The 16,347-nt window shown below is 37.7% G+C and overlaps 1 protein-coding gene across 9 annotated transcripts in view; it reads right to left on the reverse strand.

Annotated features, from left to right (window-relative positions):
• The window catches only part of THADA (THADA armadillo repeat containing), a 151,987-nt gene that overhangs the window by 117,695 nt on the left and 17,945 nt on the right, over window positions 1-16,347 (reverse strand). For all 9 annotated transcript variants that reach the window (XR_012579471.1, XM_014264420.3, XM_026791065.2 and 6 more), the window contains 4 exons: window positions 15,194-15,351; window positions 11,076-11,185; window positions 3,758-3,890; window positions 1,023-1,136 (listed from right to left, as the gene is read on the reverse strand). Coding sequence is in view for 8 of the 9 variants with exons in the window: in XM_014264420.3 (XP_014119895.1) it covers window positions 1,023-1,136; window positions 3,758-3,890; window positions 11,076-11,185; window positions 15,194-15,351 (515 nt within the window). In the remaining variant the exon portion in view is untranslated. The remainder of the gene's footprint in view (window positions 1-1,022; window positions 1,137-3,757; window positions 3,891-11,075; window positions 11,186-15,193; window positions 15,352-16,347) is intronic.

Below are 16,347 nucleotides of genomic sequence, written 5' to 3' on the forward strand. Positions count from 1 at the left end.
TTATGTAAAAACAGTGAATATGCAAAGCAAAAACAATCTATACTCACATTTACAGCACTTTATTTCCATATTAAATACAAGCAATACTGCTGCTTAAAAATACATTAAAATAGTGCTGCAGTAAACACAGTTAATAGCAGTTATAGTTTAAAAATATATTCCTCTAATAATTACAGTCCAGGCATTGCAAGTGAAGGCCAACATTCTTTTATCCTTAGCTTATCATGGCTGTAAAAATAACTTTTGAAGTTCAGAATCATCTTTTCCAACATTCTTCACACACTGTGGATACTGTGAGAAAAAATAAACTACAGCTCACAGGAGGGCAATATTAAGCTAAAACTGACAACCAGGCTTGCTCTACCATGTGGAGCATTTTCTGACATTTCTCTACCCTCTGTAAGGGAAGGTGGTAACACATGTAGCTTCAGACTTTGACAAAGCTACATAAATTTATACCAGCAGAAAATCTGGCAGAGCCATTAGGACATCCTTCTGTGTATTGGGAACAAATTATGGCTTGCACTTACAAACAGACAGAAAGCAAATTATAACATTTTGAAGATAAAGGTCTTGCCTTTAAAATTTTTTTTTATGTATGTATTAAGTATCAGAAGTTACTAAGTATGACTAAAATCAGTTTTCATGTAGTGTTTTACTATGATTCATGCATAAATAACTCATTTATTTACTTTAAATGTAAGCAAAGCTTGCTTGTTCAGCTACAAACTTGTAAAAAGGAAGTTACTTATCTATCTGTTTAAAAATGTACTCGAGGCAGTAAATTGCTCATATATGACTTCATTGGCTGTACTAGAAAAAAACTATGGAATTATGCCCAATCCACTTTTTAGTATGTTTTACAGTAACTTTGTAACCTTTACACATGCAAAGCTTCTAAAATCTAGCTATAGACAGTAACAACAGAATATCCTCATTAAAAACACACACTCTCCTTAACTGCTTCAAATGGTGTAAACACACTTTTGACATTTGCCTTTTGATGAGAGGCAGAACTTTACCTGTGGAATTACACTTAAAGATTCATTCAAAGGTGCAGCCAGAGATATCAATTCTTTCATTGCCATTTTCAGCAAATTTGTTTTGCCCTTCTTTGGTTCTGATGCCAACAAAGCCTATAGAAAGGAGAAAAAAAAAATAAAAATCAGGTGCTTCTAGGCATTTTTTTTTTACTACCAGTTCTTCTATCATTCTTGTATTTACCATATCACAGCCTAGCTTCTGACCATACAGAATGACTAAGAAAAATTTACAAAAAATGAAGCTTCAGTTTCAACTCAGCTTTGTTCAAAGCTTGTCAGTATACAAATCATAGCATTTTGGACAGCAAAAGTATCTGCTGTACTACACATACTTACATTTCCTAGTATGGATTTTTTTTAAGGTTAATAACATCTATATGAGATGACAAGGGCTGGCCAAATAATAAATTCTGGTTTGCAACACAGGATAAAACAAGCAGCAAATTTTTGAAAAAAGGGAAGAGATACATCCCTCTCCAAACAGCATTTCAGTGGATTGGACAGCCAGCTGAGATGAAAATACTCTAGATTAGTTCTCTAAACTTCAGGACTGAATTTAGAAATGCCTCTCTCTTTATCTAGTGGCTCTTGTTGAATTTTTCCAAGTCAGGACAAATTGATAATCATAAATCATTTATTACCAATAAAAATTATTATCTATTTGAGCTCTGGGGCCTAGAGTCTGTTCAGCATCAGTAAGAACCAAATGAATTTCAGAGCTTAGGCAGAAACCCAGGAGTAGTTTCTGTCAGTGTATCAGTATCTTTAATGATAGGAGAAACAGAGAGGGCAGGTGGGGAAAAAAAAGGTGTTCATGAAGTATGAAAGAGAGGAGAATGACCTGAAGACTAAAATTTCATCATGTTAAAGCTGAAAACCATATTTTCCCACACACTAAATGGAGCTGCACCTTTGCAGTAATAACATTCCTATTTAAAAGAGGTCATGGAATGGTTATAATCTAAAAAATTACATATTCTCATTAAAATATATGTATTTAAGTTCACAAGAACACAGCATAGCATGAAAATAGCAAAAAGACCACACTGCAGTAATAAAATATCCTTCTTTTACTGCTGTTAGGATACACACTACAGCTCATATTTTTATTATCTAAATGCCACAAGGCATTGAAGGTTCAACTCATTTTACTGAATCTACAGACACATTCAAAACTATTTCCAAAGAACACTACCATCTCTCTTTACTATAAAATTACAATATGAAAACAGTTTATTTCAGACTAATCCCAATGTTAATTTTAAACTTTCCTGCTAATTGACTAAACTCTGTACTCTTCCAGAGCTGTCAAAAAAGAAGCCTCTGACCTATTTATCCAAATGCAGATTACACATGCAGAGGGATATCACTGGGTCCACCTAGTCCTTACAGCAACCTAAATTTTTACATAAAAGACTGATTGAAACATGCTGCTTTTTTCCCATATTGTCAAGGTTAAAATTAGATAACATCCATTAGATTCAAACTGTGTGGCATGAATGGGGAAACCAGAAAACATGAAATCATCACATTTTTTCTGCAGACAACTTACTCTTAGAAGTGAGAAAGATATTTAAGTGCTGAAACTGAACAGGAAAAATGTCTCTAAAGCCAGTGCCCTACTTCTGATCTCTGCTGCCTTGCACACACATCTAGCAATGCCAGGAGCAGGCTGTGACTGACATTAGAGGTCAGACAGAAGCTGGCTGCCTCAACTGTCTCAGGGCAAACTCAGAGTGGAAAACAAGCAAGATGAATTATTCTGGCAGGGAGAGCTTGCTCCCAGCAGTCCCTCAGATCCTTGGAATGTGCTTGAGACTGTACTTCTGAGAGTGGAGAAAGTTACAAACCATACTGTTACTCTTGGACTCCTGTCTTAGAAAACTGGTTGAAAATCAAGATCATGGAGGTTAATTTAGGGGAAAGCAAATATGGCTGCTTTAAGGAACAAAGGAATGAAAATAGGTGAAGTGTAATCTGCAGAAGCAACTCTGCAGTGACTGATCCCTCAAGGATGCAGATGAGGTGCTGCATCATGTGGGGCACTCAGCAAGAGGTGACACTTCAAGCAGAGACAAAACTCCATCCTGCCAGCAGTTCTGAACTTGGCAGAAGTCAAAGGGGCTGGGATTGATGGAGCTGAAGGTAACACGGGGAGTGGGAAGAATGTGGGAGCATGGCCCCATGTTCTCAGACAGAAGTCTTCACAATGTACTCCTTCATTGCACTTGAGATTCCAGTCAACACCAGGCAGTGTGACACTATTGTGCTTTATTGCTGGTGAGTGGCCTTCCCAAGTTCTTTTCAGTCTTTAACAGGCCACTATTTTGCAATTCTGGGAAGGTCTGTTCATATTCTGCTACTTCACACTGAAGCAGCACATAGTTAAAGCCTTATTTAATCTGTGAATTAATTTGTGAATTTGCCAGAATTATTACAGTTGTAACACAAAGCTTACACAGTCTTTAGAATGCCATTGAAATCTACCACAAGCCAAAAATCTCAACAGTCAATTGAACTGAGATGCCAAATATGGCTTAATTACAAACACCTTCTTGGTTGCACAAAGGCAATAAAAATCTGTATTAAAAAACCCAAATAATTATTTGATCAAAAGGGGTTGAAGTGGGAAAAATAAATATGCAATTTCCTTTTTTTAAAATGCCATTTCTGGAGAATATATTTAAATCAGAGGCAGTGATACAAGTTGGTACCTGTATGTAGAATGGGATTCCTGCACTCCGTCGGGTTGCACACAGTGTGGAAGAAGGATCACAAGATTTAATTTCTTCTAACACACAGCTTAGCCAGTGCTCTGGCATCTTGTGCAGACTCTCACTGTTACATCTACATCAAACAGATACATAAGAAACATCAAACAAGTGAATAAAACAAGGACAAAGTCAAAGAAAGCATTGAGCAACCTGAATAAGTATTTCTTACTGTATGTTAACATCTCCAAGCACATGTACAGATTTTTATTATGAAATCAGTTTAAATTTAAACAAAAGTGTACATTTTTCCAGTGTTGGTACAAATAATATTAACCCTACTTATAAAGTGTGACTAGCAAAATACATTTAACTGTACTGAAAACACGATTCAGTGTTTTACTGCAACAAGTCCCTTCTGCCAAAAATTATTACCATGTTCTGGAGAAAAAAGGCAAGGACATATGCACATCAGCCACTGTGTAGGAAGTGACACTTCACAAATTTATATCTCTGCTGCCACACAGTAGCTGATGTACGCCCCTTTATACTATTATTGATGTTTATAAACATACAAACTGAATCTGAAGCCCCTCAAAGTAAGCACACATTATGTAAATAACCCTGCAAAGCTCGGAGCAATGGAAGGAATTAAAAACAAGACATTGTGCTCTTTTCAATACTAAGTCAGTCAAACTTTTTGTAAAGCCCCTCAACTGCTCTCCTATCATCAAATACTCCTCCTCTGCAGTTCTAAAACTCAGCATTGCCTGAAAGCAAACAACTTCCAAGGAAAAACTCAAGTCTACTTCAATTACTGGTGCTGTTCAGTTCAATAAAATGTACCACATTCAGTGTGCAACACCAGCCCATTAATCTCATGTCAATGTTCCAAAAGGCTCATTCATTGTTACAAAAATTTCTATTAATAGGACATTGTTATTAAAACCTGTCACACTGGTTTGATAGGTGATTCAGAGTAGAAGAAATAATTCATCACTGTGGGCAATACAGCTGCAACTATCTCAACCATGCAGGACTTGCCTTACCTAAAAATATAAACTATAATTAAATTCATGATGAGGTAGTGAGACCTACAGTAAGACTACAATCAAGTTTTCTACCTGGGTGACTGAAATAAAGAATTTAAAAGCAAAGGTGAAAGGCAGCAGGTACTGGTGTGAAAACCAAAATCTAATGGAAGGTCTACATCTATTCCCTTCTTCATCCTCCTCTTAAAGCAAGAATTTACATTGTCTAAAAACCTGATCATGAACAATAAATGAGGCTTTAATCTGTAGCGAAACACACATTTCCTTCTTTTACAAAAAACCCCAGTACAGTAGTAATGCAGAAACCTGAGGTCACAGGAAGTGCCAGACAGGTCAGCAGAAGACACAGGACACTTCTTACTCTTCAATAATTCCTGCAGGATTTCCACCACATTTCCTACACTGCTGCCAGGCATTCTCCACATTTTTTAAGGGCAGCACCTCTTCAAAAGGGCAGTCAGAATGCAAAGCACCAGTCCAGAGCTCAACAAGAACTGGGCATCACAAGCAATTCCTCATCTCACACCATGGCATGAAGAAAGGCACTTCCTGCCCCAAGCCCATGACAGAGGCAATCAGACTAACCTGGAAACTCACAGTGAGTTCTCTTTTCTTTTAACTACTCTCTTTTGCTGATAAGTGTTTGCCCTGGCTTACTTTCAGGATGCTTTCCTTTGCTCACTTTTGGGTACACAATGAGGACACAACTCTAGGATTGAGACCACACAAAATTTCTTACAAATCTCCTCCATGAGTCTCAGCAATTAAGACACTACTTTGCAGTTCTCTTCATCCACATCAACACATTCTGCAAAATCTGCTCCTTCTGATCATGGAGACACCTGGTCTTACCTCCCTAGCTAAGCAGAATTTAAATGTCTCCATTCAATCACTCAGAGAACAGTGCTCATCTCTTCAGTGTGTTATCTTAGTATTAACATGAACACCCATGAGAAATACCTACATCTGCTGGGGTGCAGAGAAGCACAAAGTAAAGCATTAAGGAAATATTTACAATTTGCTGTGTAGCACACTGAATATTTTATTCTTAAGTAAACTGAGGGATCCTTCTCTTCTCACTATTAGTAGAAAGAGGAGAAGCATACTCAAGTCAAATAAACTTCAGACTCCCTTCAAGTCAAACTGCTTTGATCTTACCACAAGTAATTCTACCTTGTTCAGTCACCCACCAATGCACTTTTATTTATTAGAAGGTGAAAGAGTTACTGCTGTAGAGTTAGAAACATTAGAGACTATTGACTTGGCAATGGAGAGGACTACTCCCTTCCACTTGGCAGCTCTGTCTCCTTGTGGTCTGGCAAGAATATTGTCATAAGAAGCAGGTGGCCCTAAATTTTAAGAATAACGAGGCTTTACAATAAAAAAAAATTAAGGCCTCAAGATGAAATGTCATTTTCCAGAATGAAATAGTGATTATTTCTACCAGATCAAACAAATATTGTTGATAATGAAAATGCAACCCAGTAAGTTGATACACAAATTACTTAAGATACAGTACATTAAGTGTAATCCACAATTTTCTCTTTGTTCATCTGTCAGTTTAAACGATTTCATACATGCCCCAAACCCCTTCTGTGTTCAGTATCAATGAGCACAAAAGCCTGACAATCCTAAGTTAAAGCTAAACTCCTCTCCATAAGTCATATATCTGTATTTTCTCCTATCTGAAATAAATGGTGTGTTAACAATGGGTCAATCTTGAATTTGGCCCTCCTGGATGCAAATGCCTTGTGGCATAAACATCTCAGGACCACAAGCATTATTCTACATGTGTATATCCAGAATTCAGTGATTCCAATCCCTGTAAGTTCCTATCCAGGAAAAAAGTGGGTTTCTATCACCATTTTTTTTCTCTCTCAACAGGCCTGCAGTATTATTCTTTTTCACGTAAGTAATGTGATTCCCATTTTTTATAGACACAATATTGCCCCTGGTACTTCAGAGACCAGAATCTAACCTCAAAAACACACTACTATTCCAGTTACAAGTCTGCTTTTAAGAACAACTCCTCTGAAACTACCAATTCCTTCCACTTGCATCCTCCTTGTCATAGCATCTACTCTACAGGAAACAAAATTCTCCAGATTATAGAGGTGCACTGAGAAGGGTTTGAGGTTTCTCTTTGGGCAAAGCAGAGCACAGAGAACCTTGGGTGCCTTCAAAATTTCAGACAGTATCATTACCCCATATCTCTCTCACAGCAAGCAGGGAAAGATATGGGAGGGAAAACATGAACAGTGTTTAAAATTAATACATCTTCAACCTGAGCACTGCCTTAACACTGTATTTCATGCTTCCTTATGTCATGTATTTCCTAACACTACAAACATCTCAATATATAAGAGCAGTGTTTTTCCCCCGCTTTCTTTCTCTCCCTTCAACACTCTTTCCTTCACACCTGTGATTATACTTTTGCTAAAAGGTTATTTACAATATTGGTAAGTTTCACTAGAAAGTCCATTAGCAATATTTCCATTTTACAAGTCCTCCTGGCAGATCATAGCAGGCTGGGAAAGCAAAGAGCAACAGTCACTTCTGAGCAAGAAAATGAGACAGAAGCAGAGTTTGCTGCTAAGGCTTAGTGTTCCCCAAAAGAAATATTACAGAAGACCAGACACTGACTAGGTACAGATAAGTAATTTTCACTGATACTGACAGATTAAACATTTTTAAAAGAAAAGCATGATTTTCATCATGCAGTAAATTACAGCTTTCCACAAAACTGTTACGAACCTAACTTACTGCATCCCCTAAAATAGTGCTCACCACTATTTAAGTTCCAATCAAATATTTGAAAGTTTCCAAAATAAATTATTCCTAAGTAAACGCATTGCACTGTATGACATTACTCTTCCCAAACCTTACACTTGCATTCTGCAACTTTAGTGAAGCAAAGCACTACCACCATAACTATGCAACACCATTTCAGATTTCCAGAAATCTACCTGATCTCTCAGCAAAGAGATCACTGAATAAAAGAAATGTAAAGCAGGCAAAATGTCATTTGGGACAGAGAAATTGCTTGAGTAATAAGGACTACAGGAGAGTCAAGTTTTCAAGTTTAAAACAGATTTCTGACTTTCCTGAATCACCATGGTATCAGACCAAATGAGCATTTTTTAATTTCTCCAGACCTTTGACAGGAAACACCCTTTTTAAAAGCATATTGCTTATTTCATTGACATGAATGTTGCTTGTTATGTAACTGTATGGTTTTCTGAAGGTGCAGCTGCAGGCAACATTAAGCAGGCATGAAAAAGAGCGCAGGACACTCCCAGAAGGAGTATCAACAGGGAAACAGAAGAATGGTAACTTGCATATTAGAGCAGACTCAGCAATTTACATCCCAATTTCAAGACAGATCAATTTCATCAAGTTTCTAAGAAATCTCTGCAGAGGAAATATTTTTCTTTCACCACTAGCTCAAACAGGTCTGAATACCATCATTCTGTCTAGAAAACAAGTCTGTTCTTGGTTCTTATAAGGACTGGTGTTTAAGGGTTGTAAGCTAAAAGCAAGGTCAGATAAAGACACTGCAGCAGAAAGTCTTTAAAACACTGTTTGGCTAGAAATAAGTGAAGGACTATGTTCAGTTGGAGTCATTCATAAATGCCTGGCACAGTCTTAGTGACAGGTTTTTCACTGTGCTTTACAGAAAAAACAAATTCAAGTGTCAGGGATCCTTCTGCACATCTAAAATTCAGTCCTGTTCAGCAAGGTATCATGCAAAGCTGTACATTATGATAAGCTGCCCCGGACAAAAGCTTTCTGCTCTGGCATTTGTGGACACAGCAGTAAATGAATACAGACTCTGACACATGTGCTCCAGGACTGCCCATGAGCCTCTCAGCTGTGGAGAGAGGCAGGCCAGCTGAGATCCAGGGCAGAATGGAGCTCCCAGCTGCAGCAGGGGACATGGAAAGGCTCCATGACAATCAACAGACCTGCAAGGCAGCTGCAATCACTGAGACTTAATTCCTCCCTTTTGGAGGAGAGTCTCAAAATATTCCTCATGTCCCAGGAGACCAAATCAAAGAGTCATTTCCTGTTCTGGTATCAGTCTCCTTTCTCCTTTGTTTTAAATACAAATATAAGCCTTGAGACCTGTAGTTCCTGGAAAATATTGTCTTTCCTTGAAACTAATGTACATACACAGAGCTGCTCTCCAGTTCTTATAAATCTTTTTTCCCAAAGGAACACTTGCTCTGCTTGAAGTATCTTAACTTAAAAAATGCTAGGCAATATGGATAACCAAAAAAATTGTAACAGACATCTGCTAATTCAAAAGAGGAAACTTCCTTAATTTTGGAGGGCTTTTGTTTTGGATGATACATACATATCACTTAATGTCTGAATAATTTTCAGGCAAGAAGAGTTCTCTTGGGCTTGGCTCTTCATTTTTCAACCTAACATAAGGCTGCTGTTAAGTGGATTGTGCTCCATTAAATACAATGGCAGAAAGCAGGAGGGGCACCAAACACATCAACAACTTTTCCAAAATCTAGGCATATTTGCTCTACTCTATTTGCCTCAGCTTCTAAAAGAAATTTCAAAACTGAAAATCAAAGAAAAATAGTGAGTCGGCTATAAAGTGACTGCATGTTTTATATGTCTTTCATTATTCCCTGCTTTTTGTTTTGCCTTTGCTACAAGAGAGGCCTGCATATTGACTGAGATCAGACCAGTGGGGCTGTACCTTCCTGGATTACTTTCTTTCTCCTCCCAGACAGAGTCGTGGTAGTAAAAGGTCTGTTTGTTGGTTGTTTTCTTTTTTTATAAACTGTATTACTGTGATGGCCAGACTCTCTCTTCACACTGATGGGAGAAAACTTATATCACCTTAGAACTTCCTGAACCAAGTTTCCATGGTGCAGAAGAACACCCCAATGTTTAAATAAGGAAACAAAATTTTCCAGATTATATAGGTGCACTGAGAAGGGTTTGAGGCTTCTCTATCAGCAAAGCAGAAACAAAATAAGGAAACAAAGTAAGTGTATATAAAACATAAGGACAGGCAAGAAGATAAGCAATAAGTTTTTTTTTTTCTTTTTGAGTAAACAACCAAGTGTAAAGCAAGGTTGTGTGAACACTCAAACTCCTCAATCCAATTTGAAATCGCTCAGATTGCTAATACCTGAAAGAAAATAATGTACCTTAGAGAGAGAGAGAGATCACCAAGAGAACCATGGCATGCAGTTTAACATCCCTCTGGCACACAGAGCCAACACCACCACGTGTCAAATACCATTTCTGCAGCAGTGCTGCTACACAGATGCAGCAGCCCCACCCAGCATCCTGTAGCAGAGACCAAGCCTCAGCTCTGCTGGGAAAATCTTCTGAGGGGACACACCTGACCAGCCAGCCAGTCTGCACTAAAAGCACCAAAACTGTTTCCAGTATGAAACAAAGAAGAAACAGATCTGCACCTCAAACTGGCTGAGGTGGGGCAAAAGGGGAGCATTGGTTACTTAGCCTACCATTGATGTGAAAATATAGGTACTTCACATTGAAAATCTGACTGGTCTTTCATATTAATAAAAACCCCAACAACAAAAAAAGCAACAAACTCTACCTAGTCAGTAGAAATTTTAGTTTGTCTTATTAAAACATGGATAGGATATAAACACTGTATACCACAAAGAAACATAACCAGCACTTGAAATCAGTAGCTAAGCATGTAATGGAAATTCCAATGATCTTGCCCAGACCTTAGGACAATTCTGTTCATTTAGTTCTTCTAGGAAAAGATAAAGTTACAAGGGGAAAGAAAAAAGCCAGAGTGCATATCACACCCTGTGATGCACGGTCAGGTAGTCTTCCAAATGTCACAATAACCAACTCTGTGACAGGTAATAGAAGTTTCCAAGAAAATGTCCTGGCTAAAGCAAAAAGTCTGGCATACATTTTCACAAAGGACCACAAAAGGGGAGTAAAATGGAAGAACTCTACACTCCTATTTTCCCCAAGAGCTTTTAAGAGCTGTTCAGGAAACTAAGATGCCAGAAATGAAGAAAAATGCAGCAAGCATTATATGTCTGTATCATTTTTCAATGCCTAAGCACCATCTCTAACCATAAGTATTGTAGTCCAAGTCACAGACATCATCTAACTGTCATAATCATGCCTACACCAAACTTAAATAAAATCCACATGAAAGCAAGGATCTGCCTGCACAGCTCAACTTCAGGGACAATGCCAAAAGTGGTTAAAACTTGTATTAAAAGCACAGCAAGTTGTCCATCCTCTACCTGGAAAGCATTTCTGTAAGTTGCACGAAGCCAGCATATGCCAACTCAAATGCACCCCTGTGCCTTGATTGCAGCAGATGATGTTTAAAGTAATCACCAATATTTTTAACCTAAAAGAGAAAGAAAAAATTACTAAGCCATTTGGAATTACATATACATAATTTATTTATAGATGCAAAATATTTTGCAGTTCAAAGCAACAATCCTCCCCCTGGTTGGAAGGGCCACTGGTACAAGCAAAAAGCAACTAGAAGTACTATAATAAACATCCACTTACTTTAATGATAACAAATATTATACTTATTTATTTAGGGGTAGTTCTGTGTTCTTTCAAAAAGTCCAAAAATATAAAGGACATGAAATTGGGTATTTGTCTGTGATGGACATACTCAGATTTTAAGAGAAGAAAGGGACAACTCTGATTTTCAGGGGCAACAAATGCAGATTCCTTGTTTGCTACACTCTTGCCAAAACCACCAAAGAAAATGTAAACTAAAGCACAACAGCAGAAAAAAATCTTAAACTATTTCAGATATGAAATTCAAATTCCAGAAACTGGACCGAAGGGAAACAAATCTACATTAGATTAGATAATACATATATTAATAAAAATTTCTAACATTCCAGAACTCTGCATAATTGCTGTTGATCATTAGAAACAATATTAAAATGAAGATGATGTTGGAATGTGAGCTATTTTTAAAAGCATTAAAATTGTAAATGTGATACCTCAACTTTCACTTATAGTTTATTTTCTAGAACTCTATTACAACACAAAGTTTTTAAATCTGTTTGGAAGTTTACAGATCCACACAATCTCATTCCACGAAGGATAAATTGTCTTGTTTGTTGGGTCTTTTCTTTTAATTCTCATCAACTTTTACGATCTAAATCCAACTTCCCACTTAATTTGTTTACAATGCATTGCACATACTTAATGGCCTTATGCAAAATTTACTTCAGGAGTTTTTCCTAGAAGTTCTCCAGTAAAAGTTTCTTTAAACCTTTTATATGAAAATATGCATAAAGTCACATCTAGTTGCTTATAAAATTCTGCTTGTTCTGTTACTTATACAATTGCTCTAATACTTTAATAGCCTGACAAGTAATTAAGTTGTCAGGGAAGTTAATGTCCTATCTACCTTTATGGTTTTTCAGCCTCTGTTAACTAATTTGCATCACCCAAGCAATGAGATGGCATTAATTAAAAAAAACAAATCTGAGACCATCTACATATTATTTCCTGCAGCTAAAACTTATCTAATGTGAAACACACAATAACTGGAGATATGGAGATATCTAAAAAAGTTATTTCTGAGTAGATTTTAAGGTAGCTTATGTAGCCACAGGGTTTCATTTCAGCTTTCTAGTCCAAAAAAGAGAAGTAAGTGCCCTTTATTCACAAGGAACTGACCCACAGACAGGGCAGTTCTCCAGGTGTCTAAACAAAACCAAATCAAGAAATCCATACACATGTAAATCAATTTACCAGCCTGTCCCAGCACCATGCTTATGCTTCTAGAATTCAAAGCAATTTTTTTGTTTTGGGGTCACATAACTTCCAACTTTACTATTTATACTTCTGAGTTTCTTGCAAAAGCCACACTGACTAGAAGCTTGCATGAGACTGAACTCAGAGACTAGAAGTAGCACTACCATAACTCAGTTCTTGGTCAGAAAATTAGAATATAACAGGTGAACCTTACTAATAAAACAACGTACAGGGCCAGACTTGCTGCTGAGGACAAGAATCTGGGTATTCAAGATATAAATTCTCTCCAAGGTGTTCCAAAAGATTATTACAGGCCATGGGACAACTCAGTCTTCACTTCTGCTGCCTGTTTCTTTTCACTGTGGCACACAGCTGTGGCAAGCTTATCTCCTAAAATTGTCTTAAAACTTCCCAGGTGAGATAAAGAGGAGTTTGAGGAAGTAGTAAATGTTCCTCCAGACTTGGAGCACTCATAATTTGCATGTCATATGGCAAAAAACCCACAGAATCTTTATTAGATGTCATTTTGGTGGTTACATGATACTATTTATATGGATTTCATTAACAGGCAGAGCTCTGAGCCTGCCATCACTGGACTTTCAGGATCAGATGGAAAATGAAAAGAATGCATTTGGATAGAGAGATTCCTCCAGCTCTATTCTGCACTTCCTATGTCTATTATTTCTGAAGGCAAGGCCACCATGTAAAGAAGCTTAATGAGCAAACTCAACACTCCCTGTGATCTTTGGGGTGAATAAATTATGGCAGCATTGATCCCTAAGGCACAATTCCATACAGTTACTGACCTAGCTGTGGAGCATGGTACAACAAGAGGAAGGTTTGCAACAGCCTGGCACATGCTGGCCAAGAGGTAATACCAGATTCTTCTCAACAATTACTTAGCCTGGCTCAAGGCAAATTGACCAAGGTTTCTCTCAAAGTTTTCCTTCTCTGTATTCTTAAATCTCTTTCAATAGTTCCAAAATTAAGCAAAAAGAATGGGCAACTTGAAAGAAAAGTTCTACATGCATAAGACAACAAAATCCAACTTGCTTATTTGTCAGCACTGATAAGTGGTTAATAAGTCTGAAGCCCTAGCAGCTATGGTATTAACATTTTTTGTCATTTCTGATGAAACCTTCCTTTTTTTGTACAAAACACGGTAATGACCCAAAGTTACAAAAGAAAATGCCCAAAGTTACAGAGAAAATGCCCACAGTTTTCTTTGTGTATTTCCTTGCAAGCCTGAGGAAAATGAGGATTTCAAACTGACTTCTCATCCATTAGCATTCTTCTTCTGTTTTACAGGAATTATCTGAAGCATTAACAAGCTGAAGAGGTATCAATAGGAAAAGAAAGTATCTTTTCCTATTGATAGGAATCACAGAAAATCCTGAGCTGGAAAGGACCCAAAAGATCATGGAAGTCCAACTCCTTCCTTAATAATGTATTATTTCTGAAAGAGCACCTATCAAATGCTGCTTTCCAAAAACAGAGATGCTGCAGTCAGAACTGACTCATTTTAAAGCACCAATTCCTCTGTGACTTGGTGCAGATTAAGGAACATAATGGTGGAAATGCATATCTGTTCTCTCATCTGCCCTCCAGACCCCAGCAACAAAGCAAGCACAGCTGTTAACCAGATGAAAACATGAGCACTGGAGACAATGCAAGAATAAGGACACCAACACTATTTCCATGGCACCACAACATTAGATAAGAAATAAAATCTGGAGTACATAATTCTGTGTTTTATTTTATAATGTAGAGTTGTAACACCTATGGAAGAACTAAGTAACTGTTTTCTGTTGGAAAGAAAAAGAGGTTAAAAGGTATCTGGCCTTTCATATTTCAGTCTTCTACGCAAATTCATTTTGTTGAAACATATGTAAATGAAAAGGCCATCAATTAAAACAGAAATTCAATAAACACAAAATATTTCCCAAATAAATGCCTGTGGTAATCTAATTTCTTGAAAACACTGAACTCAACGTTCTGCAAGAGACCCAGATGCCATATTAACATTTCTGATCTCTCATATTAAAAAAAATCAGAGGAAAAAGATACAATCACACTACATACAAATTATTCATAACAGTGGATAGGAGGAAGACAAGACTAGGACTATTCAGCATGTTTGACTTTCAGAACCCTTGACTCTCATGCTAATTAAGGAAGAGCTTTAAGAAGAATCCCAATATGTAGAGCTCAAAATGAGACAAAAGAGACTTGGAATAGGAAGTCAGTTTAGAAGATTTTAGCAATTTGATTAGTGACTAATATATCCTGAGAGAGAGACAACAGGGAGGGTGGCAGGCAGGCTTTGGTATCCCTAAACACATCACACATCTCATAAATAACCCAATACCATTAGAATGAATGAGTTTTTTAGTAATGCATAATAACTTCTTCATTTATCTGTTTTTACAGATACCACTGGACCAAAACAGGACTGATAACCAAGCATAGCAAAGAAAACCCTTACTATGGCAATTAAAAGAAATTTAAAATGTACTTTTCCCAAATAGAACACAGATTTAAGGAAAAAAAAATTCTGAAAACTGCCTTTGCCTCACCACCACCCAAGAAGAAACCGCAGGTTGTCTTATAAAAATTATTTCCCTACCTGTTCTACAGTAATCAACCCCTCTGAAGGTTCAGATGTAGTCTGTGAGGGCAAAAGTTTACACAGTGTCCCTAGGAGCAGAGATACTTCCTTCATGCTTCTCCAGCAGCAGACAAGAACCATTTGAGCTGTGACATCACACGCTTGCCTGTCTTTGCCTTAAAAACCAAAAGACAACAAATGCAATAGTGTAACTCAAGGTTCTCAGATGCAGGTGTAGAATTTAAACTTCACTTAGCCCGTCTTAAAAAACACAAGTAACTACGAAAAAATTTCTAAAGTTCCCTGCCCAAAAGATAATTTAATCTTGTTGAAACTAATTGCCGGCTCAACAGTTGCTTTATGTTCTTACACTTGGAAAAGGCAGTGGTATAAACATTTTACCAGAGAAGCGCTGTTTCAAAGAGTCACAACTGGTATTTACTCGCAGCCCGAGGCACAGAAGCAGGCACACCTCGCAGGCAGGCATTCATTGCCCATCCATGGCTCCCGGACGGCTCCGGGCGCCTCCCGAAGCCAGGCGCGTTTGTGACGCGCCGCCGCCACCTGGCGGCCACTGCGGCACCTGCACGCGTTTGCCCCTTCTCGTGAAAAACAAAACGTGCAGCCCCAAACATTTCCAACGTACGGAAAGCAGCCGGGGCAAGGAAGTTCAAAACTTGCATAAACTATTAAATTTTCAGTGTATGGATATTCTATAAATTTATTCTGGCCCACACTAAAGATGCCAAAGTTTACCATTTCTTTATTGCTGTAAGGTTCAGTTTCATAGCTGCTATTCATTAAAACAAACACATACTAACATTTTACCACTAGAATCTTTCGAGCTGAAGTTTCTGCTTATGTAATTTCATGCAGCAAGTTGTATTGCATGAACATAGCCTCGTTTACACTGGAGGGAAAAATCACAGTAATACTTCTCAACAAGAAATACATTACAAGCATTGCTTGATAGAAAAGGTGCTCAGGATTACCTGCCAGTGCACTTAAGGCAACAGAGCCTAGGACAATATCAAAATAATTAATTTTCACTTGTGTCTTAAGAGAGATTAATCCCAGTCTTCCAGAAGTTAATTATTTTATTGTGGGGGTGTTCATAGGGGTCCCAGGACTGGGAAGAGATGAGAATCTGGCTCTGTGTTTCAGAAGGCTGG

The sequence above is a fragment of the Zonotrichia albicollis genome, chromosome 3 (assembly GCF_047830755.1).
Source record: "Zonotrichia albicollis isolate bZonAlb1 chromosome 3, bZonAlb1.hap1, whole genome shotgun sequence".
Taxonomy (NCBI): domain Eukaryota; kingdom Metazoa; phylum Chordata; class Aves; order Passeriformes; family Passerellidae; genus Zonotrichia; species Zonotrichia albicollis.